This window comes from Barbus barbus (genome assembly GCF_936440315.1).
Source record: "Barbus barbus genome assembly, chromosome: 3".
Classification (NCBI taxonomy): Eukaryota; Metazoa; Chordata; class Actinopteri; order Cypriniformes; family Cyprinidae; genus Barbus; species Barbus barbus.
The window spans coordinates 20,911,480-20,936,210 of NC_136731.1; the positions used below are offsets into that span (position 1 = coordinate 20,911,480).

At 44.3% G+C, this 24,731-nt stretch overlaps 1 protein-coding gene across 1 annotated transcript in view; it reads left to right on the forward strand.

The window, feature by feature from the left end:
* Positions 1-24,731, forward strand: part of LOC306845240 (protein sidekick-2-like) — a 112,155-nt gene that overhangs the window by 65,802 nt on the left and 21,622 nt on the right. The window contains exons 15-35 of the mRNA XM_079377927.1: positions 1,348-1,488; positions 1,693-1,874; positions 2,896-3,011; positions 3,179-3,374; positions 3,467-3,565; positions 3,645-3,836; positions 6,362-6,483; positions 6,574-6,683; positions 6,760-6,910; positions 7,605-7,842; positions 8,557-8,672; positions 8,742-8,931; positions 9,028-9,126; positions 11,134-11,328; positions 11,412-11,613; positions 11,717-11,820; positions 12,089-12,159; positions 12,271-12,406; positions 13,107-13,163; positions 20,031-20,132; positions 20,299-20,414. Coding sequence (XP_079234053.1) covers positions 1,348-1,488; positions 1,693-1,874; positions 2,896-3,011; positions 3,179-3,374; positions 3,467-3,565; positions 3,645-3,836; positions 6,362-6,483; positions 6,574-6,683; positions 6,760-6,910; positions 7,605-7,842; positions 8,557-8,672; positions 8,742-8,931; positions 9,028-9,126; positions 11,134-11,328; positions 11,412-11,613; positions 11,717-11,820; positions 12,089-12,159; positions 12,271-12,406; positions 13,107-13,163; positions 20,031-20,132; positions 20,299-20,414 — 2,935 coding nt within the window. The remainder of the gene's footprint in view (positions 1-1,347; positions 1,489-1,692; positions 1,875-2,895; positions 3,012-3,178; positions 3,375-3,466; positions 3,566-3,644; positions 3,837-6,361; positions 6,484-6,573; positions 6,684-6,759; positions 6,911-7,604; positions 7,843-8,556; positions 8,673-8,741; positions 8,932-9,027; positions 9,127-11,133; positions 11,329-11,411; positions 11,614-11,716; positions 11,821-12,088; positions 12,160-12,270; positions 12,407-13,106; positions 13,164-20,030; positions 20,133-20,298; positions 20,415-24,731) is intronic.

A 24,731-nucleotide genomic window follows, 5' to 3' on the forward strand; every position in this document is an offset into this window, starting at 1 on the left:
AGGACTTTGGACCACTGAGCAACAGTCCAGTTCTTTTTCTCCACAGCCCAGGTAAGATGCTTCTGACGTTGTCTCTGGTTCAGAAGTGGCTTGGTAGCCCTTTTCCTGAAGATGTCTGAGCGTGGTGACTCTTGATGCACTGACTCCAGCTTCAGTCCTCTCCTTGTGAAGCTCTCACAAGTGTTTGAATCAGCTTTGCTTGACAGTATTCTTGCAGTCATCCCTGTTGCTTGTGCACCTTTTCCTACCCAAATTCTTCCTTCCAGTCAACTCTGCATTTAATATGCTTTGATACAGAACTCTGTAAACAGCCACACCTTTCAGTAATGACCCGCTGTGACTTATCCTCTTTGTGGAAGGCGTCAATGTTCGTCTTCTGGATCATTGCCAAGTCAGCAGTCTTCTCCATTATTGTGGTTTCAAAGAACAAGAGATACCCGGAATTTATACTGTAGGGATGGTCATTAACTGAAATTCAAATGTAAATATTCTAATATTTTGAGATACTGATTTTTGACTTTCATGAGCTGTAAGCTCTAATCATCAAAATTAAAACAAAAAACTTTTGAAATGTTTTACTTTACATGCAATGAATCTAAAATATATGAAAGTTTCACTTTTTGAAATAACTTACAATAAAAAACAATAAACTTTTTCACAACATTCTAATTTATTGATATGCACCTGTATAAAGGTTTTAGAGCAACATATGCTCCCCGCCAGATGACGTCTATTTCTTGGAAGGCCTTGTGTATTTCAGCAGGACAATGCAAAACCACATACTGCAGCTATTACAACAGCGTAGCTTCATAGTAGAAGAGTCCCGGTGCTGAATTGGCCTGCCTGCAGTCCAGATCTTTCACCTATAGAGAACATTTGGCACATCATTAAATGAAAAAATGTCAAAGACGACCACAAACTCTTTAGCAGCTGGAAACCTATATGAGGCAAGAATGGGACCAAATTCCAACAGCAAAACTCCAGAAACTCATAACCTCCATGCCCAGACGTCTTCAAAACTGTTTTGAAAAGAAGAGGAAATGCTATACAGTGGCAAACATGCCCCCGTCCCAACTATTTTGAGACCTGTAGCAGCCATCAAATTTGAAATGAGCTCATTTTGTGCAAAAAGTTTTACAATTTTCAACATTTTTAAACATTTGTTATGTTCTCTATGTTCTATTGTGAATAAAATATTGGCTCATGTGATTTGAAAGTATTTTAGTTTTCATTTTATTCAAATATAAAAAATGTCCCAACATTTCTGGAATTCGGATTGTATTCAACTGGCCATTCCAGTTTCTCTTTTAATCTCTTTTGTTCTTTCTCCCAATTCCCTGTTTTTAGAGTATCATTACCCGAGGAGCCCCCCAGCGCCCCTCCCCAGACAGTGATAGCCAGTGGCCGAACCAACCAGTCCATCATGATCCAGTGGCAGCCTCCCCCCGAGAGCAACCAAAACGGGCCGCTTCAAGGTTACATCATCAGGTGAGAGATCTCTGGGACTGTTCTTTACACAATCAAGCTGCTCTCAGCAGCACTTCATCTTCTAGAGTACACCGGCCCTCGTCTGCTTCACAACCCATTGGAGCCAATAGTGTCCTCTCAACGAGAACTCCTATTTTTGAGTCTCAAAAGTCACGGGGCTGATGCTTTTCCCTTGTCTCACACTGTTCCCACCATGCCGCTCAGGTACTGTCTGTCTGGCTTACCGGTGGACTGTCAGATGAAGAACATCACCAACCCAGACCAAACAAATCTCCTACTGGAGGACCTCATCGTTTGGACCAACTATGAGATTGAGGTGGCTGCTTATAATGGGGCAGGCCAGGGCGTCTACAGCCCCAAAGTCACAGAATGGACCCTGCAAGGCGGTGAGGATCTTGAGAGTATCTTATATCAACAGATTTAAAGTTTAATTTATTATTAAATATTTTAGATGATTTATTATATAAGTTGAATTAAAGAAAATTATTTGTTTATCTATTTTCATTTTTTCAGTAACAGGGTTGAATAGTTACGCTTGACAAATGCCATCAACACTTCAATTTGTGTAAAAAATTAGAAAATGGAATAAGACGACTTACTTCTCTTGTCATCACGTTGAAGAAAGCGTTCAAATGATGTCACTTCCTGTGTGTCACAGTTAAATTTTTTTGTAACAGGGAAAAATCACACAGTTACAGGGTTGCACACAAAATGCAGGTCACAGCTAAACAATTGTTTTTGGTCATTAAAATTAGATAATAATTACATGTTAATATAATTTCAACAGATTGAGTATCAAATTTTATATCAGACTGTTTTATTTTGATTAATAGTTCTTATAAAATAAATTATTTGTTTGATATTTTTTCTTACTGTAACAGGGTTGAATATTTAAGCTTAACAAATACCATCAATGAACTAAGAACTGAAACTGGAAAAAATTAGATGAGATTTACCTCTTGCCATGCTGAAGAAAGCACCCAAATGATGTCACTTCCTGTACGTCACAATTTTAAGGAATATTAAATTTATTTTGTAATGTGGAGAAATCATACAGCTACAGGGTTGCGCACAACATGTGGGTCACAGCTGAATATGTTTTTGGTCATTAAATTTAGTTTATAATTTGATATGAATATGACTAAACATTTCATATCAAATGTAACATTGCTACAGAAATTATGACAGATTATGTCACATTTATGACATTGTTGTATTATATAAGGGCTAGATACAGACCTGTGAGGTGTGACAGGCCAAAATCACCAATTTAAACTAACTACTTTTAATTATTTTATGTAAGATAAGAGTTTATATACCATGTCTAATAGATGTCACAAAAATAAATCATCGTCCACTCTTTGATTTCCCTCACCATCTCACTTTGACAAATCTTCAATTTTCCAGTGCCCACGGTCCCACCAGGGAACGTCCAGGTGGAGGCTGTGAACTCCACCACAGTCCGCTTCACATGGAGTGCTCCAAGCCCACAGTTCATCAATGGAATCAACCAGGGATACAAGGTGAGCATCCATCCACTGCCCTCTAGTGGTCGAGCACAAGAGTGCAGTGCCCATTTTATAATAATGCTTTAATTACTTCCAATATATGTCATGCTGAGACAGCAGCAGGATTCACATTGGCTTGTGCTAAGCGATAGTGGTCACATCTGTTTGTTTTTTTACTTCAGCTGTTGGCATGGGAACCAGGCCACCAGGAAGATGTTACCTTGGTTACTGTGAGACCCAATTTTCAAGACAGTGTTCATGTAGGTTACATTGCCGGACTGAAGAAGTTCACAGAGTACTTCACCTGCGTGTTGTGCTTCACTACGCCGGGAGATGGTCCTCGTAGCACTTCGCTGCGCATACGCACCCACGAAGACAGTGAGTGTCCTTTTTTACGTACTCTATCCGTCTTGACCCGTGACGATGTTCTGTTCAATGTTCTGACTCAATGTGGTTGTCTGTATGCTCAGCTCCTGGACCTGTAGGTCACCTGAGCTTCACAGAAATCCTGGACACGTCTCTCAAAGTCAGCTGGAAAGACCCACCGGAGAAGAACGGCATGCTCACAGGTCTCTGAACCACCCCCTTTAGCGATTTCTCCTGATCTTCTGGCTGTCTGCTGAACCACTTTCTATCTTGTGCCTGCAGGGTATCGCATTTCCTGGGAGGAATTCAACAGAACAAACACTCGCGTCACGCATTACTTGCCCAACATGACACAGGAGTACCGGGTCACCGGATTGACCGCACTCACTACCTACACCATTCAGGTGGCCGGTATGACCTCCAAAGGTCAAGGTCAGCTGTCGTCCTCCACCATTTCCTCTGGTGTGCCGCCAGGTGAGTTTCTTCTCATGTTTTCTCTTACTCCAGGATTGCAGCGATGGCGTCATGTATGTCATCATTCTCTAGCAAAGTGTCTCGAGTTTTCTGTATTATATAATAATGATAACAAAATAATATGATAACTGTAATAATATGAAAACATAAAAATTATAATAGAATGACTGTATAATTTGCATAATTAATTATTATTGAACATTTTTGTGAAGTAATAATTTTCCAAAAATAATTGTAATGATTTAAAAATAAACGTATATATATGTTGTGACGAAAAAATGTAAAAACAATTTTTAAAAAATAACTAATAAGAATGAAGATATATTTTTCTCATGTTAATTTTATGTTAAGTTTTTTTTTTTCTACATTTTTGCTATGTCACACCATAGGACACAGTCCAATTTTTATTTTTCAACTACTCTCAATACCCATATATATATATATATATATATATATATATATATATATATATACACACATTTATAGTGTTACAAAAGATCAGAAGATTTATATTTCAAATAAATTAATGTTTTATTGAATTATTTATCAAAGCATCTTGAAAAGTATCACCGTTTTCACTAAAATATTAAGCATCACAACTGTTTCCAACATTGATGAAAATAAGAAGTGTTTCTTGAGCATCAAATCAGCATATTAGAATGATTTCTGAAGAATCATGTGACACTAGAGTAATTATGCTGAAAATCCAGCTTTGATCACAGGAATAAATTACATTTTAAAATATATAAAAATAGAAAACTGATTTTGCTTTATTGTAATAGTTCATATTTTTACAATTTTACCTGTTTCAATCAAATAAAACAGTAGAAACACTGCTGAGAAAAAATGTCTTACTGTCCACAAATGGTAAGAATGTGGTGTATAATTTTTAAAGGGATAGTTCCCCCAAAAATTTAAATTCTGTCATTAATTACTCACCCTCATGTTGTTCCAAACCTGTAAGACCTTCTTTGTTCATCTTCGGAACACAAATTAAGATATTTTTGATAAAATCAGAGAGTGTTCTAACCCTGCATAGACAGCAAAGGGTTGTGGTACTCTAGTGAACGCGCATCAAAGACTGACACGGAAGACAAGAAATAGTCGAATATAGTTGTTATTTTTGTTTTCTTTGTACACAAAAAAAATATTATCGACGCTTCATAAAATTCAGGTTGAACCACTGATGTAACATAGACTATTTTATCGATGTCCTTATTACCTTTCTTAGCCTTGAACGTGTCAGTTGTGTTGCTGTCTATGCAGGGTCAGAAAGATCTCGGATTTCATCAAAAATATTTGAATTTGTGTTGCAAAGCTGAATGACGGTCCTACAGGTTTGGAACGACGAGTGTGAGTAATTAATGACAGAATTTTAATTTTTGAGTGAACTATCCCATTAATTCATACATTTGTGTTCATAATATTTAATTTAGGGCCGGGACTCGATTAAAAAAAATTATCTAATTAATTAGAGGCTTTGTAATTAATTAATCGAAATTAATCGCATTTTAATCGCATATAAATATTTGACCTGAGAACAGTGAGAAGTAAGTTTTTTCATATGGATTTTTAAATTTCCCATCCACAGGGCCAACCAAAGCGGTCTCATCAGCTTCTTTGTCCATGTTCACTGTGGTTTGTTTTTGTCTGAACGCTAGTTGGTGCTCCAGTATAATCAGTCCGCCGAAACTCATCCAGTGAGAAACGTTCCGCGGTGCAAAAATAAGTGCGATTTAAAATGCGTTAAAAAAATTTAACGCGTTATTTTTGTGTAATTAATTAATCTAAATTAACGCGTTAAAGTCCCGGCCCTAATTTAATTTGATATATATTTATATAGAGGAAAGAACAGGAAGGAAAAAATAATTACCGTTAAGCCCTGATGTCAGTGTAAAAGCTGAAAAGACAACTGGGTTGTGCATCCCTTAGGATGTTAACTTTCTACTGTGTGGCCTTATTAACCTAACTCTTGATATTAAAGTTAATGAAGGCACACTGAATATGATGGCTTTGTGCATTAATATTCATAATCTTCAGCCATCTCTAAGACAGAAGCAGACACTAAACACAGTGAGACGAGACACTGTGGAAAGATGCTTTGGCCTTGTCCTCTGTAGATGCTTGTAATGAACCATCGGTATGCTGGATGGATCACACTGTCTTTTAAATCAAACCTATCTTGTCTCACTTTTTGTTCCCTGTGATGCTAATTTGCAAGCTTCTGCTTCTGCATGCAAAAATTAACTGATGACAGAAATGTGTGTCATGCAAATAAGGACAATGTGCGTCTCTGATTCTGAATGCATTTTTTTTTTCAAAGAACGCAAGGTAGATAAGTGTGAGGTGGAAAGTAAATGTCTTCTGTATATTGTTCAATATAGTGTGGCTTACTTCATTTTTTTACAATTCATCAGCAGGTATTGGGAGTGAATGGCAATAATATTGTTCCCAAGGCTTTTAGTTTTCCCACTGAGCCATTTCAACCATTCATCTTGCATGCTTTACCTTTCCTGTTCCCATAGAGATACCTGGACCTCCTACCAACATTGCCATCTCTAACATCAGCCCGCGTTCAGTAACCCTGCAGTTCAAACCAGGCTATGACGGCAAAACATCCATCTCACGCTGGCTGGTAGAGGCTCAGGTAGTACAGAACTAATTTGCGTTGAACATTCACCTCAAGCAGTCACCTTTTTATTAGCCATCACTGATTTCTCTCTCTCTCTTGTTGCAGATCGGTGTTATCGGAGAAAACGAGGAGTGGGTCATGGTCCATCAGTTGTCCAATGAGCCTGATGCACGATCCCTTGAGGTCCAGGGCCTCAACCCCTACACGTACTACAGGTCCACCCACTGAATTATGGAATGTACTCACATACATTGTCTGTAGGCTGCATCCTAAGTTACCATCTGATTATAGATTTCGGATGAGGCAGGTGAATATAGTAGGTACAAGCCCACCCAGCCAGCCATCTAGGAAGATCCAGACCCTACAGGCTCCTCCTGACATCGCCCCTGCAAACATCACTCTCCGCACGGCCAGCGAGACCAGCCTGTGGCTCAGATGGGTGGTACGTGTCCTGGAATGTGATCGATATGCTTAAGAGGCAAAAGAATGTGGAATTGATGCAAAAGATGCAAAATAACATTACATGTACAGCTTGCTAGATTCTAAATCTGGGTCTTCATAAAAGGTGTTTATTATTTTTGAACTGGTTTTGAGGATGGTACACTTGGCATTGCTTGAGGATCCAGCTTCACATGTTCTTTGACAGGAATGTGTCTTTAGAAGGAATCATGTTTGCTGATAGTCATGAAAGGCACTAAAGAAAAGGTGGTGAATAAAGGAGATGGTTTGGCTGTGTTTTATGCAAATATCTAACCTCGGGTGCGTGATTACTCATTTCGAAATTCCATGACATTAGAATGAGGTTAAAACAAATTCATGCTCAAATGCACATGTTGTGAATTAGGCAGAAATGTTTCAAGGAAGATCACCTGTATGTGTAAATACAAATAATCCACAGTTATTAGTGGATAGTCACCCATTGTCTCTTCTGAAACTCTTAAGAGACATGTGTGAAATTAAGAAAAAATTCTCCATTTGCATCTCTTTGTTTTGGGAGAAATAGTTCGGGTATTGGAGATGTTTCATATGTGGTGATATATTTCTAACTGGGAAATGATGTGGTCGTGTGGTGATAAATCTTCTAAGATGCTAAAATTTCTGAAGATGCTAAAAGTTGAAATGTGTCTGTGTTCTAGCCGCTGCCAGAGTGGGAATACAATGGCAATCCAGAGCTGGTGGGCTATAGGGTGCAGTACTCTCGTCTAGGCTCCAAGGCTGGGGTCCTGTCCCACATCATCCCAGACAGGCAGGAGAGGGAGTTTACCATTGAGGACCTGGAAGAGTGGACAGAATATGAAGTCAAAGTGCAGGCGTTCAATGGCATCGGTCCAGGGCCGTGGAGCCAACCAGTTCATAGGAGAACCAGAGAGTCAGGTGAGAAATCTGCTGTGCTTTCTTTCCTCCCTCTCTTGTACTTTGTAAAAACCTTCTTGAATGCTTTCGCAACACTGCTGACCTTGGAATGAATTATGATGGCTGCCCACAAGAACACTTTATTCCTCAAAGGTTGTACTTTTATTGCCCAGGAGTCTTAATGGAATTTACAGTTATGATTCAGCTGACTTTGTATCTCCTAAAATTGATTAGGATAAATAAAAATAGATATAAATGAGACAATTGCTGGCACACAGAAAGAGAATATTGCAATAAAATGGATCATATAATTCAGATAACTGATGAGATGCATTTGAGTTCATATAGACTTTCAAGTTTGTGAGAATGTTGAGATCTCGTTTGAAACTTTGGAGGAGATGTGAAATTACCGGGGGTCCTTTTCTCTGTTTGCTCTCCATTGCTTAGTCCATTAAAAAGTTATTTGTTTCATGCAAGTTTTTTTTTTTAAAGAAGTTATTTTCTCATCAGTCAAACAGTCTGTCATTCACAGTTTGATTAACCGTTGGCTGTACAGTCTGCAACACGTTTTTACCATCACATACTGAATTGCAACCAGACTGCATTGGCATATGCTTTATCTTGTAAACATATGACAAGTACAATGAATGACAAAATGCATGCTGTTTCTGTTTGAAAGTCTGATCGCTCATACAGTTGTTAATTGCTTATTTAATTGTTTTCTCCATTCGTTAGTCCCCTCAAGTGGCCCTGCAAATGTTTCAGCTTTTGCTACCACCTCCAGCAGTGTCCTGGTCCGCTGGGGTGAAGTGCCAGAGACTGACCACAATGGACTAATTCTGGGCTATAAGGTACATTGACAACAGGCTTCTTACCAGATTTATTGTTCTTGAGTCCATTGCATCTATTTTTCCTCTCAGGTAGTGTACAAGGAGAAGGATGCAGAGTCAGCCCTGCGTTTCTGGATGGTAGAGGGAAATACCACTTATAGTGTCCAGCTCACTGGTCTTGGGAAGTACGTGCTTTATGAGATCCAGGTTCAAGCCTTCACCCGTATAGGAGATGGCATTCCTAGTTCTCCACCCATCTTTGAGCGCACGCTTGATGACGGTGAGATTCTAAACCACAACTAACAACCACCATAAGTTTTAAAGTATTAATCTCGCTTATGGTGTGCTAGTTACATTGACAATTGTTTTTAAACAGTACCTGGGCCTCCAGTCGGGATCCTATTCCCTGAAGTCAGAACTTCCTCAGTGAGACTGATATGGCAACCCCCTGCCCAACCAAATGGCATTATCCTTGGTAAACTATTTTTGTAGTCTCTTTACTACATGATATACTGTACTATATAATCAGTGTGATAATGAGTAAAATCCACCCACCACCCAGCAAGTCTCTCTCATTGGAGCATGGCTGTTATGTAGAATATCTACAATTTAGTGCAGTTAACCAGCCTTCAATGAATGTGTTACACTAAATGGATGATCAAAATTTGTGACAAGACCTGCCCTGCAACAAGAGTAAACTAGTAGTGATCCAGGACATCAGCTAGACTATTACTAGCCACTGTACTGTATTAAACTTACTTTTTAGTGTCTTTGTTAGCATGCTCACTTTCTGTGCCAATTGTCCCTGGTTCAAAGCTCGCTTGGAATGATGCGAGTAGGACCAGTTTTATTGGTGCCATGACCCAAATGGGTGTAAGGCTAGCTTGTAGAGATAGCTTTGCAAGTAACCTCACTTCCTTGGCCTTACTGGGCACACTATGAACTGATGCAAGGGGCTGAGGTCTTTACCGTCCTTGATATCATGGTCATTTGATGCTATTTCAAACTCCATCCAGAAAGAGGCAAGTAGGACTAGTTATATTGGTGCAGTGACCTGGATTGAAGTGAGTTTCAGGGAATACATGTTATGAAGGCTAGCTTGTAGAGATAGCTATGCAGGTAACCTCACTTCCTTGGCCTTATGAGGCACACTATTAACTGATGCAAGAGGCGGTGGTCTTTAGCGTGCTAGTTAGCATGTTCGTTTGATGCTGACTCAAATCCCGTCCAGAATTAGGCAAGTAGGACCAGTTATATTGATGCCTTGACCCAGATGGGAGTGAGTTTTACAGAGGTTTTACAGAGTCCAGCTAGTAGAGATCACTGGGTAGGTAGATCTAACTTCCCTGACTTGAAGAGGCACACTAGCAACTGTATCTAGGAACTGTAGCTTGAGTTTTTAGGTACTAGAGTCTGCAGTCTTTAGAGTTGTCCTATCGGTAAGCCCTTCCCCTCGAACGCAGACTAGCCAATGGCATTCGAGTATCAGTTGCACGGGGAGTGGACCTTGGACATCTTTAGGTTTCAGCGTCATTGAGAAACATGAAACAAGATCCGAAGCTCGCATTGGTTTTATGGGGTTTATGCTTCAAAAATGGAAAAAACGATGTGCCTGGGGTACTTGTAACACTGATTCCATGTATCCTGAGAGGATGGGCAATATCATTTATTTTATTACATTTCCTGAATCCAAACAAAACAGAGCAAATTGTCCCTAAGTATTCAACCCCAATACAAATGAAGACAAAAATGTTAATTTTCTGGTTGTCATACACTCATTAATTTATAATTTTCATCTGCTCAAGCAGATCGTTAATTTTATTTTGTGCTTTAGCAAGGTATCTCTGGCTAAAACTAGCTAACGTTAAAGTTAGTGAGACCATGCTAATGTACAAACCTAAATAGCGGACTGTTCTCGCATCCTGTACAGTGTAGGTCAAAAACACATAAACAAAGGTCTACATAATTTCACTGTCTCTTCATATTAAACTGCTTAAATGTACATTAATTTAATCGTACCCTGTGATACTTGAACAGTGTTGATCCTGCATGTTGTCATCCATGATCGTGAAGTCCGACTGTAATATGAGACTTCTCCCGCTTGCATTGTGATCTCTAAACCCTCGCTTCGAGTTACCCACCGTGTTTATTTTTAAATATTTTATAAATCCCTCCATGGAATATTTAATTCCCATTTGGTGGACCTATGTGTCCAAAATTGTGCAAAAAACATTGTGGGACAAGGTTTTCACACTGCAACTGTCATTGTAAGACAGTGAGCAACGTTTGTTTGTCCGAGGGAGCAACAGTAAGTAAGGGGGGCGGGGCTTACCGATAGGTCAATTCTTGTTAATGTATCTACCTCCCAGGCCAGTTTGACTCTAGCTTGAATCCCACTCAGAACAGTGCATGTAAAACCAGTTACATGGTGATTAAATTCAGAATCCTCTGATTGTAATGTTTATGTGTGTCTCATCTCTAGCATATCAGATTGCTTTCCGGAAAAACTCTTCTAGTATTACCTCTGCCAACGTTGATGTTCTCAACCCAAGTGCACGACAGTATACAGCGACTGGACTGAATCCAGAGAGTGTTTATGTGTTCCGCCTCACGGCCCAGACTCGAAAGGGATGGGGAGAAGCAGCAGAGGCACTGGTGGTTACTACAGAGAAGAGAGGTACTGCTTCATCTCTCTTTACAAGGTCAGATGCTTTTTACTACATGTCATTGATTACAACTGCTTCTCTGATCTCCTCTCAGCACGCCCTCAGCCCACAAGTCGTCCCGTTGTGCCTCAGGATGAGGTCCAGGCCCGCAGTGTGCTGTTGTCATGGGAACCAGGCAGCGATGGTCTGTCTCCCATCCGATATTACACCGTCCAGTACAGAGAGCTGCCTGACAGCAATTGGACTGTTCACTCAGCATCGGTCAACCATGAGGCCACATTATACATCATAGACAAGTAAGCCTGAATTGGGCCTGTGGTGAACTTTCTAAACTTTGAGGGTCATAGAGGACAAAATTGGTGGTGCCACAGTCCTACTGAGCTTTTTTCCTATTCACAGGCTCAAGCCTTTCACTTCCTACCAGTTCAGAGTGAAAGCCACTAATGATATTGGGGACAGCGAGTACAGCGACGAGAGCGAGGCAATCACCACTCTACAGGACGGTAGGGGCAACTGCGAAACGCTTTAATGCTGTCGGGAACAAGTTCCTGAGGCCTGAGATGAAACGTAATGTGGCCAAAATAGGACACAGTCAGTGAAGGAGAAAAACTGCAGGGTTACCTCATGCTTGACCTTTGGCGTTTAACCAGAACACTGCTAACAGTTACACCATTATTAACTGGTTTCCACTCTTGGTTATTCCAGTCTTATCAGGGTCTTTGCAGCTCCGCAGTCATTAACTGAACAAACTGTCTGTTTGTGTTCCATTAGCACCTGACAAAGCTCCCACAATCCTCTCTGTGACACCACACACCACCACATCTGTGCTGCTCCGCTGGAAGGTGAGGTCCGATTCATCACGCTGTTCTGAGAGGGAACACGGGTGTTTATCTGTTGTTGAATGTTGTGTTTACAAACGGAGATAATGACATAATCTGTTCAACCACATCCAGCCACCCCCCGAGGAGGAGATCAATGGTATTTTGCTCGGTTTTCGAGTACGCTACAGAGAACTACGCTACGACCGCCTACGCAGTTTCACGGTGCGCACAGTTAATAGCCCGTCTGCCAACTGGGCCGAGCTCACAGGTGAGTCATTCATTCAATTTACTCAAATAAAGAACGAAGATTAGTATCTACTTGTCTATCTAGTCCCTTACAAAATTTACAGTGCTATATATACAGTAGTCGTTTGTCTCATGGTACAGTCATGGTATATGATGACTTGACATGATATGATGACTATTATATTCATGTATAGTAGCATTACTACCATGTACTTAAAAAAATATGTAGCAATACCATGGTACCAAGCAAAAAAAAACTTGTTAATGTCTGTTAAATAAATGAGTGTTTTGTTCAGTTTTATTAATTTATTTATTAGACTAATGGCTATTGCCAACAATCCTTAAACCTGGAAACCAAGTTACTACTGTACTACATATATTAGAACATGAAGAGATAAGCTATTTCAGGAAAAAATGCTAACTAATTTGTTTCATGTTGCCCTGTAACGGCAGATTCTATAGTGGCTCATCTCATTACCATGCATGTAATGAGAGTTTTACAGTGTATGAGGGCTGTGCTAATTGTCTCATCAGCAGTTAGTTTCTCTCTTAAAGTCTGAAGAGCTGTCAGCCTTTCTGCTAGCATGAGCTAATGTGCTAATCCAGCTCTTGTTTCTCTCTCTCTCTCTCTCATACGTTCTATTTATACTTCTCCCTCTTTACCTTTGGTCTTCCTTGCTGCCATCCTCTGCCTCCTCTCCCCTCCGCCTTACCGTCTTCAGCCCCCTACAGCATGAGGAACCTGACCGAATCCTCAATTACCCAATACGAGCTGGACAGTAAGTCCTGAGATTCGCTCTCGCTCTTTCATCAGTGTTTCTGTAGTCATCATTTATACTGTTGTTGGGAAAGCCACTTTAAGCTGTTCATAATTGAAGTAGTTCAGCTACAGTCAAACTAGAATATTGAACATGTAGCTAAATAAAACTGCAAAGAAGTTGTATTCTTACATATTCTACATTCACACTACCGTTCAATTAATAGCCAGGGGAAAAAATGACAGTAAAGACGTTTATAATGTTACAATAACATTATATTTTAAATAAATGCTTTGAAGTGTCTGTTCATCAAAGAATCCTGAAAGTTGGATAATAAGACTTTTTTTTGAGTACCAATCAGAAGTGACAGGATTATATTACATTTGAAAATATATTATTTAAAAAGGTTCATTTAAACTGTATTAATAATAAGTAAATAATATATTATTTTACAAAGTTATTTTTATTGGTAGTTACAAATACTGTTATTTATTATTATTATTATTAATAATAAATTAATACTATTAATAAATGCAATATTATTTAGTATATGTAATATTAATTTGTATTATTTTACTAATTTGCATATTCATACAAATAAAGATGTTCACATTTGCACAGGGACTGATGAATAACATTTCATACTTGTTTTGTTTTAATTAACTGTCTTGATTAAAGGGTTACTCCACCCCAAAATCATTTACCCCCATGTGGTCCCAAACCCGTAAAAGCTTTGTTTGTCTTCGGAGCACAATTTAAGATATTTTGGATGAAAACCGGGGGGCTTGTGACTGTCCCATTGACTGCCAAGTAAGTAACACTGTCAAGGCCCAGAAAAGTATGAAAGACATCATCAAAATAGTCCATCTGCAATCAGTGGTTCAATTTGAATTTAATGAAGCGACAAGAACACTTTTTCTGTACAAAGAAAACAAAAATAACGACTTTATTCAACAATTTGTCTCCTCCGTAGCGTCACCATAGTGCCATTTTGGAGAGTATCCACTGGACGCAAACTGTGTATGCTGTTCTGTGTCACTGTTTTCGTTCAAATCAATGTGTAAACAAACGTAGAAAACGTGTCCTTGTTGTGCGGCTGACACAGAACAGTGTATGCTATTTGTGTCCAGCGGATATTATCCAAAATGGCGCTACGGGGTTAACTTCATTAAATTCAGATTGAACCACTGATGGCAGATGGACTATTTTGACGATGTTTTTCATACTTTTCTGGGCCTTAACAGTGTTATTTACTTGGCAGTCAATGGAACAGTCACAACCCTCCCAGTTTTCATCCAAACTATCTTAAATTGTGTTCTGAAAACGAACAAAGTTCCCTTCCAGGAACTCGAGCTGCGTCGAAAGCGCTAGAACGCCCTCAGCGTGACCGCGCTCTGAACCAGAGTGTAATCTGTCCAATGGAAGGGCGAGACGTCATAGGCGGATGACGTCACTGACCGGAAAGCATAAAAGCACGTGCGGTGGAGCCGGCGATTGCTTTTTGTCATTCAGCAACCGCTACTCTGTCTGTGTGTCTGTTGATTTGTGTTGTGAGTCTTATTTAGTGTTGTTTGTCCTAGCACAATCACTTGAATTTGGCTCCAGCAATATGTGCAAGCACTTGGGCGATAGCAGATCGCATTACGGGCTATGTGTTCCTCCCTACACACGTTATATCACTGCTGGGGATACACGCAGTCTGTGTGTGGTCTGCTTGAGAGCAGAGCACGCAGATTTAGCTCTCGAGGGAGCTGACTGCCTGTTTTGTGCTTGCTCTCTGAAGTAAGCTATCACTAGTTGGAATGAAGACGGGCGAGCCCCTATCTTCTTCCCTTCCCTAAGACCTGTCTTCCTCCGAGGAGGTGGATGCGTCTATGAAAGTGTGTGCACAAGCATATTATGAATGAGAACAGCGCGCAGTCAGCTCCAAAAAAAAGGAGGTGAGGCGACGCGTGCATTTCTCATTCATATCAGAAGCGATGCCTGAGTGGAACAGACGCTCGCGAGCTATCTGTTCCCTTGCGTGCCGTTGTCTCTGAAGGCTCGCGGCTGCAGTTCAGGCTGGTGCATGTCTGCACACCAAAAAAAAAAAAAAGTAAAAAAAAGAGAGAAGAATGGGAAAAAAAACCAGAAGAAAAAAAGAGTGTTACAGGCGCACCAAGCTGACGTACCTGCTTAGAGAGCTGGATGAGGTATAGGGGCTCAATTTGATTGAAATATAAGCTGATCTCTGAGCTCCCTAGAAACGCTGTTTGTGGTTGACCCTATCTGACATGGAGAAGATAGGGTCTTCCTCGTGGACGCTCCGCTTGCGCCTTCTGGCCTGTTCGGCGACTCCGTCAATTATGTCATCAACAGGTACCAGGAGGCTTGTAGACAAGCGGCGGCGTTTCAGCGGTTTCTCGCTCGCCTATCTCTAGCTCAGGGGGCTGCTGGGCGGGAGCAGCCCTTGCCGCGTGCCAGCCCCTCTTCAGAGAGGCACAAAACAGAGCGTGGCTACTCGCACACCACCGAGGTGGGGCCGTGGCGGTAAACGCTCTGGGTCGGGGACCTCTAAGGCTAAGCCGGATCTGCGGACCATTCTTAAGTCTAAGGGGGTTCTCGGCCAAGAAGCCTACGGGTGTGGCCCAGAGTTTACGAGGGCAGACCCCTCTGGGGCAGATCACGTGTCCGTCTCCCCCCAGTGCCCTCGGGAGATCAGTCTGCCAACCCTGCCAGTGTTCCAGGGCGCAGCTGGCTCCAGCGAGCAATGTTCTCAGTTTCTTCCGCCCCGAAGTGTAGCGGAGCTGTGAAGCTCGCCACCCCTGCGGGGGTCTCTAGAGCTCCTGGTTCGGCCGTCTCCTGCCGGTCCTCCGCTTCAGGGCACTGAGCCAGCAGCTCTAGGTACGCCAGAGGCCAGTCTCGAGAGACTGGTTCCCTTAGGAGACCATCTGGCAGCGTGGAAACTACTGCCAATGTGTCTCTTTGGGTCCTGCCTTGCAGGGTCTGGTTCTATCAGCCTGATCTTCCTAGGAATGACGCGGGTCTGAGGACCGTCGTTCAATAGGAGGCTTCGGCTGAGGCAGTCCTGGTGCTATGGCCAGGACTTACGAGGGCAGACCCCTCTGGGGCAGATCGGGTGTCCGTTTCCCCCCAGTGCCCTCGGGAGAGCAGTCTGCCAACCCAGCCAGTGTTCCATTTTCTCAGGTGGAGCTGAGAAGGAGCTGGAGCTTTCTCAGGTGGAGCTGAGAAGCTCGCCACCCCTGCGGGGGTCTCTTGAGCTCCTGGTTCGGCCGTCTCCTGCTGGTCCTCCGCTTCAGGGCACCGAGCCAGCAGCTCTGGGTGCATCAGAGGCCAGTCTCGAGAGACTGGTTCCCTTAGTAGACCATTTAAGCAGCGTGGAAACTACTGCCAAATGGATCTCATTGGGTCCTGCGTACTGTAGAGAAAGGCCTTTTGTATTCAGTTCGGCGCTCCGCCACCGCCTTTCAACGTGGTGATTCCCACGTGCGTGGGCCCCCAAGAGGCTCTGATCATGGAACAGGAAGTAGACACTCTCTTGAGGAAGGAGGCCATTGAGGTGGTCCCTCCTCACGGAAGAGAGTCCGGGTTCTACAGCCATTGTTCCAAAGAAGGATGGTAGATCTGCGTCAGTTGAACCGCTCAGTCATGTGACTGAAGTTCAGGGTGCTTACACTCATCAGTCGTGTCTCAGGCCAAGTCCGAGGACTGGTTTTTCACGATGGATCTAAGGACGCATATTTCACGTCTCCATCCTTCCCTCTCAAGGGAAGTCCCTGAGGTTTGCTTTTGGGGGCAAAGCTTACCAATATCGGGTTCTTCCCGTTGGCCTTGCACTCTTACCCCGCACTTTTACATCAACGATTGATTGATTCTAGCTCGATCAGAGCAGGTGGCAATTCGGCATCGAGATGTCGTTCTCGCGCACATGAAGGTGTTGAGACTGAACGCCAAGAAAGTGTGCTTTCTCCAGTATAGAGAACCACTTATCTTTGCGTGGTGTGGGATTTGACCATGATGCAGGCACGTATGTCTCCTGCTCGGATCGAGTCGATCCTCACCTCAGTCAAGAGAGTGAAAGAGGGCCAGTCACTCACTGTCGAGCAGTTTCAGAAACTGCTGGGGCTCATGGCAGCTGCGTCCAACGTGATAACTTTTGGCCTGCTGTACATGAGACCCCTACAGTGGTGGCTCAAGACCAAGGGGTTCTCCCCGAGGGGAAACCCGCTTCGCATGATCAAGGTCACGCGGCGATGCCTACGTGCCTTAGACATGTGGAGCCAAGCTTGGTTCTTGTTTCAGGACCCGGTGCTGGAAGCTTCTCGTCGCCGTGTAATGCTAGCGACGGACGCATCCCTCACCGTGGGCACACATATAGCCACCCTGCCCGCGGTCTGTGGAGCGGTTGCCATCTAATGTGGCATATCAATTGTTTGGAAATGTTGGCCGTGTTTCATGCACTCAAGCACTTTCTCCCAGACCTAAGAGATCACCATGTGTTGGTGCGCATCGACAGCACAGTGGTGGTCTCTTACATCAACCACCAGGGAGGTCTGCGTTCGCGCCCCTTGTACAAGCTGGCACACCAGGTCCTTGTGTGGTCCCAGGGCAAACTTCGCTCACTCAGAGCCATCTTCATCCCTGGGTATCTCAATGTGGGAGCAGACATCCTGTCAAGGCAGGGGCCGAGGCCCGGGGAATGGATGCTCCACCCGTGGTGGTGAAGCAGATGTGAAAAAGTTTTGGTTTTGTGACTCAAGAGTCAGCACTTGCCCCTCTAGTTCCTCTAGCTCCTTTGGACTGGACGCTATGATACAGACTTGGCCGAGGCTTCGTCTGTTCATTTTCCCCGATCGCTCTGCTCCCGGGAGTTCTGGCGAGAGTGCGCCAGGACGAGGTCAGCCTACTTTTGGTAGCACTGTTCTGGCCGGGCCGAGTATGGTTCTCGGACCCGATTTCTCTCCTCGATGGCTCTCCATGGGAGATTCCCGTCAGGAGAGATCTCCTCTCACAGGCGAGGGCACTATCCTATCACCTCCACCCGGAGTTGTGGAAGCTGTGGCTGCGGCCTCTGAGGGGGCGCAGCTCATAGCTTCCGGTCTCTCAACCGAGGTTGCTGAAACCATCCTCCAATCCAGAGCTCCCTCTACGAGGAAACTGTATGCCCTGAAGTGAAAATATTTCACTTCTTGGTGCGGAGACCGCCACCTTGACCCAGTTAACTGCCCATTTGGTACAGTACTGGAGATCCTGCAGGCCCGTTTCTCCGCAGGGGTAACTCACTCCACCCTGAAGGTTTACGTGGCGGCTTTATCGGCCTACCACGCCCTTCTCGGTGGCCTTACAGTGGGTCGACACCCCCTGGTTACATGTTTCCTCCACGGTGCGCTGAGGCTGAGGCCTCCTGTACGACGTGTCCCTACGGGGACCTGGCTGTGGTTTTAGACGCTCTCTGTAACCTCCATTCGAGCCTATTGTAGAGATTTTTTATCGCATTCTCACTTTGAGACTTCCTTCCTTTTGGCGATATCTTCTCTTAAGAGAGTGGGGATTTGCAGGCCCTTCATGGCCCCTTCTTTTCTCGTCTTTGCCCCTGGTCTGGCCAAAGCGTTTTCTACCCTCGAGCGGGTTATTTCCTAGGTCCCCTCTTCTATACCACGGCCTGTCGGTGGCCTTCAGGCCTTCAGTCCTCCTCCCTTTGGAGAGCCCGACCAGAAGCTTAATTGTATGTGCCAAGCGGGGTCTGCCTGCTTCTAAGCAGACCCTTAGTCGGTGGATTGTGGATACTATTTCTAAACTGCTTATGAATCCTCTGGTCTTCCCTCGCCTATGGCAGTTAAAACCCATTCCACCAGGAGTATGGCAGCCTCCAAGGCCTTTCTGGCAGGGGTTTCGATGCAGGATATCTGCAATGCTGCGGGTTGGTCCACGCCCCTCACCTTTGTTCGGTTCTATGACCTTGATCTTAGGGCCACTCCGGGCTCTTCTGTTCTTTCGCCCTCGCTGTGCTCCTAGTGATACACACAGGGCAGGTACTTGGAAGTCTGGTGGCGTGGGCATCTCGTTCCACTAGCGCTTTCGACGCAGCTCGAGTTGCTGGAAGGGAATGTCTCGGGTAACGTATGTAACCCTGGTTCCCTGAAGGGAACGAGACGCTGCGTCTCGAGGCCATACTTCCTGTATCCCTGCGAGCGGTTGCTTCATTCCTTGAAGCAATCGCCGGCTCCACCGCACGTGCTTTTATGCTTTCCGGTCAGTGACGTAACCCGCCTATGACGTCTCGCCCATCCATTGTACAGATTACACTCTGATTCAGAGCGCGGTCACGCTGAGGACGTTCCCCTAGCGCTTTCGACGCAGCGTCTCGTTCCCTTCAGGGAACCAGGGTTACATACGTAACCCGAGACGCTTTTACGGGTTTGGAACGACATGGGGATTGTGATTAATGAAAATATTTTTATTTTGGGGTGGAGTAACCCTTTAACATTAGCTTGTTAGTGGGAAAATTACATTTTAAAACAGCTGAGCAAATGTCACATTACTGAAGGGCATTAAGTTAGCAGCTATCGCTAATTTTTTAGTTTGTCACTCCCCAACACTGCTTTCTATTCATCCATTCCCTCCTGCCAAACTCAAATCTCTGAACTCTAGTAACGTTTCTTTCTCACACCTCGCTTATTTGCTCACACGAAAGCCCAGTCTCATTTGTCTCTCTTCTCACGTCTGGTCTTGTCTGACTGTGCCCATTTCTCTCCACACTGTCATTGACTTTTCCTCTCAACATCTCACTTCATTGGAACGGGATCATTATGTTTTAGCACCACTTAAGGTTTTATCATGCTATATTGAATAGAGTGTGTATGTGTGCACATTTTCTCCATTGTTCAGATCTGAATAAACACAAGCGCTATGAGATCCGACTGAGCGTGTATAACGCTGTAGGGGAGGGGCCCACCAGCTCGCCACAGGAAGTGTTCGTGGGAGAGGCGGGTAAGGGTACAAATATTCCTCCTTGATGCTCTAAGTCAATATTGTTGATTTCACAGTCTAATAAAACGTGCAGTAGTGCTGTCAGTCAGTATAAAGTCTAATAAATAACTTCAAACTGTCTAGGATTCATCGTCTCTCTCTCTCTCGCTCTCTCTGTTCTCATCAGTGCCCACTGCTGCACCTCAGAATGTTGCTATCCAGTCCTCAACAGCTACTCAGCTTGATGTCACATGGGACCCTCCTCCCGTGGAGGCCCAGAATGGGGATATTCAAGGCTATAAGGTACAACATTTCAATGTGCTTCAGCTAGACCTTAAAATATGGCTGTGCCCCAGTGAAACATAAATCCTTGTCTGCTGCCAATATGTCAACCTGAGAATCTTTTTTTTTTCTGATAATATTTCAGCAATCAAGTGTGTTTTCTATTAGTTGTTTACAATCAGATTGACGAAAGAATCACTTTTTTTAATCTAATTGCTCACATGAGTTTGTAAAAATGTCTGAAGCTGTTCACAACTAAAGGTATGTTTAAAAAAAGCTTTTTCTTTCCTTTGTGAAAAGTTTCACATAAGAATGACAACATTGTCCAAACAATCCCTGTTTACCCGGATTTACAAAAATTACTAAAGGCGCTGTATTTTGCATGCCAGGCCAGTAGATGGCGATGTCACTTTGTAAAGCAACACTACACACCTGCACATATACCTATAGACTGAGAATGTAATATACATGCAAATTGCATCACTGTTTTTGCAAATTCGCATTTTTGTAGTTTACACAGAGATGTCAGTTTTCGAAACCTTGCACATTTTGCAAGTTTTCACTTAAAATGAATGGCCGTTCCTTTGTTGTGTAAATGAACGGCCAAAACGTGTAACATGATTTTAGATTTTTTGCTGAAAACGGTGTTATGAAAATGATCCCTCAGTTTGATTTATTAGAACAGTTCACTCACTCATCATTGAATCGTTTGCAGCAGTTTTTCACATCCGAAATAGTAATATGGGATATTTTATAAGACAGAAAACAAGAAGAGGTGAATTCTACTGTTATGGATCAATAGTCGGACGCCAAGGTAAGTGATAACACAGTGACTTTATTTACAGGAATCGTGCAGTGGAACTGAGGACTTGATGATACGTGGTGAGTTCTTGTCTTGAGAGTTCAGTGCAGACACAGACGTGAGATTGACTGTAACCTTGTTGTCCGCAGGAGTGAGGAGCGGAGACGATGAGCTCTGGGGAAGTGGCGGAGTGACCACAGTGCAGGAGGATCTGAGGACGGGGAAAACAACGAGGAGGAGAGCAGAAGGTAAGTATAAACAGGTAAGGATTTTCAGAGGTAATACTCAACAGGTGAGGTAGTCGATCGGAGAGTCCACGTTGAATAAACGAGATCGGACAACTGTAGTGACTGTGGTGTGTGTTCTTATGCAGCTCTAGCTGACGGCGGTGATGAGGTGCAGGTGCGAGTGATCAGTAGACAGGTGAATCGGATCGTGGTAAATGACTGGGGGGAGAGCCTGGCCATCCTGTGACATTACCCCCCTCTCCACGGCCCGCTCCTGAGGGACGACCCCGGTGTCGTGGTGGTCTGCCCCGGCTACGTGGAGCAGGACGATCAGGGTGGGTAGCATGGAACTCCTCCAAGAGTGCCGGGTCTAGAACGTCCTCCCTAGAGACCCATGAGCGTTCTTCGGGACCGTAAGTCAAGTCGTCACCTTTATTTATATAGCGCTTTTTACAATGCAAATTGTGTCAAAGCACTGCACAATATCAAAAAAGGAAAATAATGTGTCAATAAGTTTAAATAGTGTCTTTGCAATCAGGTCGACGATATCGCTGGAAATGAAGCATCCCCAACTAAGCAAGCCAGAGGTGACAGCGGCAAGAAACCAAAACTCCATCGGTGACAGAATGGAGAAAAAACCTTGGGAGAAACCAGGCTCAGTCGGGGGGCCAATTCTCCTCTGGCCAAACAAACCAGCAGTTCAATTCCAAACTGCAGCAAGTCAGATTGTAAGGGCTCAGCTGGTTCCAGTGGTCTTTTCCGATGGCTGTCTAAGTGGCGGGATCCTCAATGTAGCCATAGACCGTAGCCTTCCCAATCGACGAAATACTCTAAGCGACCACCACGGCACCGGGAATCCAAGATCTCCTGCACCCTATAGATGGCACCCTCATCCACTATGAGAGGGAGAGGGGGTTCCTCAACCGGACCAGGCTCTGGGGAAACAGAAGGAGAAAAGGGTTTTAGCAGTGAGACATGAAAGGTGGGGTGAATCTTGTATTGTGAAGGTAATTGGAGTTTATAAGTGACCGGGTTGATCTGTTCCAGAATAGTGAAGGGGCCAATGAATTTGGGACTTAGTTTCCGGCTAGGCAGGCACAGTCTGATGTCCCGGCTAGATAGCCATACCTTCTGTCCTGGATGGTAAGTGGGAGCGGCAGAGCGTCGAACATCTGCTGTTATCCTTTATCTGCGCACTGCCTGCTGCAGCTGATGATGTGCTGCGTCCCAGACTCCCTCGCTTTCTCGGAACCAGTGATCCACTGCGGGGACGTCGGATGGTTCTCCAGACCACGGGAATAGTGGTGGCTGGAAGCCGAGTACGCACTGGAAGGGCGTGAGTTCAGTGGAACCTTGACGTAAGGAGTTTTGGGCGTACTCGCCCCAGCCTAGGTACTGGTTCCAAGAGTTCTGGCGGCCATGGCAGAAGGTTCTCAGGAAGCGCCCAATCTCCTGGATCTTACGTTCGGTCTGCCCATTGGACTGTGGATGGTAGCCAGAGGTTAAACTCACGGTCACACCTAGGAGTTTAAAGAAGGCCTTCCAGACATGGGAGATGAATTGAGGTCCTCTGTCGGATACGATGTCCTCTGGGAGTCCATAATATCTGAAAACGTGATTGAAAAGGAGCTCTGCAGTTTGAAGGGCTGTGGGAAATTTTGCGAGTGGAGAAACGATCTACTATTACCAGGATGCAAGTGTTTCCATCAGAGGGAGGTAGGTCCGTGACAAAATCCACTCCTAGGTGTGACCAGGGACAGTTTGGTATGGGTAGTGGGAAGAGTTTACCAGCGGGAAGGTGACGGGGACTCTTGGATATGGCACAGTCCAGGCAGCCCTGAACAAACCTTCTCACGTCCCTGGCCATATTGGGCCACCAGAAGCGGTCTCGTAGCAGCGAGAGAGTGGCATTGGCCCCTGGGTGGCCAGTACCAAGAGAAGTGTGCGTGGAGTGGATGAGTGGCGTACGTTGGGTTCGGGTTACGTATTGGCGATCTGGTGAGCATCCCGGCGGATTGGCGGGTGGAGTGTCGGAGGCTACTGGTGGAGCGGACCATTGAATGGGGCTTGTAATAATCTTAGCAGGTGAGATCCCTTCGGGTTCCTCTTGATTCTCCACGGAGGCATGGATGCATTATAGAGCGTCTGCTTTAACGTTTCTGGGCCCGGGGCGATACGAGATCTTAAACTGGAAGCGGGTAAAGAATAATGCCCATCTGGCCTGACGAGGGTTAAGTTGTTTTGCTTCACGGAGATATTGGAGGTTCTTATGATTGGTAAGGACCAAAAAAGGGTGAGTTGCTCCTTCCAACCAGTGCCTCCATTCCTCTAGGGCGAGTTTGATGGCTAGCAACTCTCTATTCCCAATATCATAATTCCTCTCCGCCGGGCTGAGTTTCCGGGAAAAGAAGGCGCATGGATGGAGATTGGGAGGCGTCCCCTGCTGCTGAGACAAGACCGCACCTACTCCTGTGGTTGAGGCATCCACCTCGACTATGAAGGGTAATTCAGGGTTGGGGTGCACAAGGAGAGGTGCGGTGGTGAATGCTTCCTTAAGCTTACTGAAGGCGTTCGTAGCACTGGTGTTCCAGGACAGAGACTTGGTTCCCCCTTTGAGTAGGTCGGTGAGTGGGCTGGTAATAGTGCTGTAGTTGGCAATGAAACGGCGGTAGAAATTGGAAAATCCAAGGAAGCGCTGGAGTTCCTTGAAGGTGTTTGGGATTGGCCAGGAGGTTATGGCTTCCACCTTCCTCTTGTCCATGCGAATGCCACCACTATGGATGATGTAGCCGAGGAAGTGAACTGTGGGTTGATGGAAAAGGCATTTCTCAGCCTTGAGATATAACTGGTATTTCCTGAGTTGTTGGAGGACCTCCGCAACGTGTTGGCGATGTTCTGCCAGGCTCCGGGAGTAAATCAATATATCGTCGATATATACTATTACAAACCGATGCAGGAACTCCCGGAGCACCTCATGCATGAATCCCTGGAAGACTGAGGGGGCGTTAACAAGCCCATAGGGCATGACCCGATACTCATAGTGGCCAGTGGGTGTCACAAACGCGGTCTTCCATTCATCCCCTTCCCGGATACGGATGAGATTATACACGCTGCGGAGATCCAACTTGGTGAATATGGTGGCACCGCGGAGTTGTTCCAAAGCAGCTGGGACAAGAGGAAGGGGGTATCTAAATTTCACAGTGATTTCATTGAGTTTCCGGTAATCAATACAGGGTCGCAAGCTTCCGTCCTTCTTGGCCACGAAGAAGAAACTGGAAGCAGCAGGGGAGGTAGATGGTACGATATATC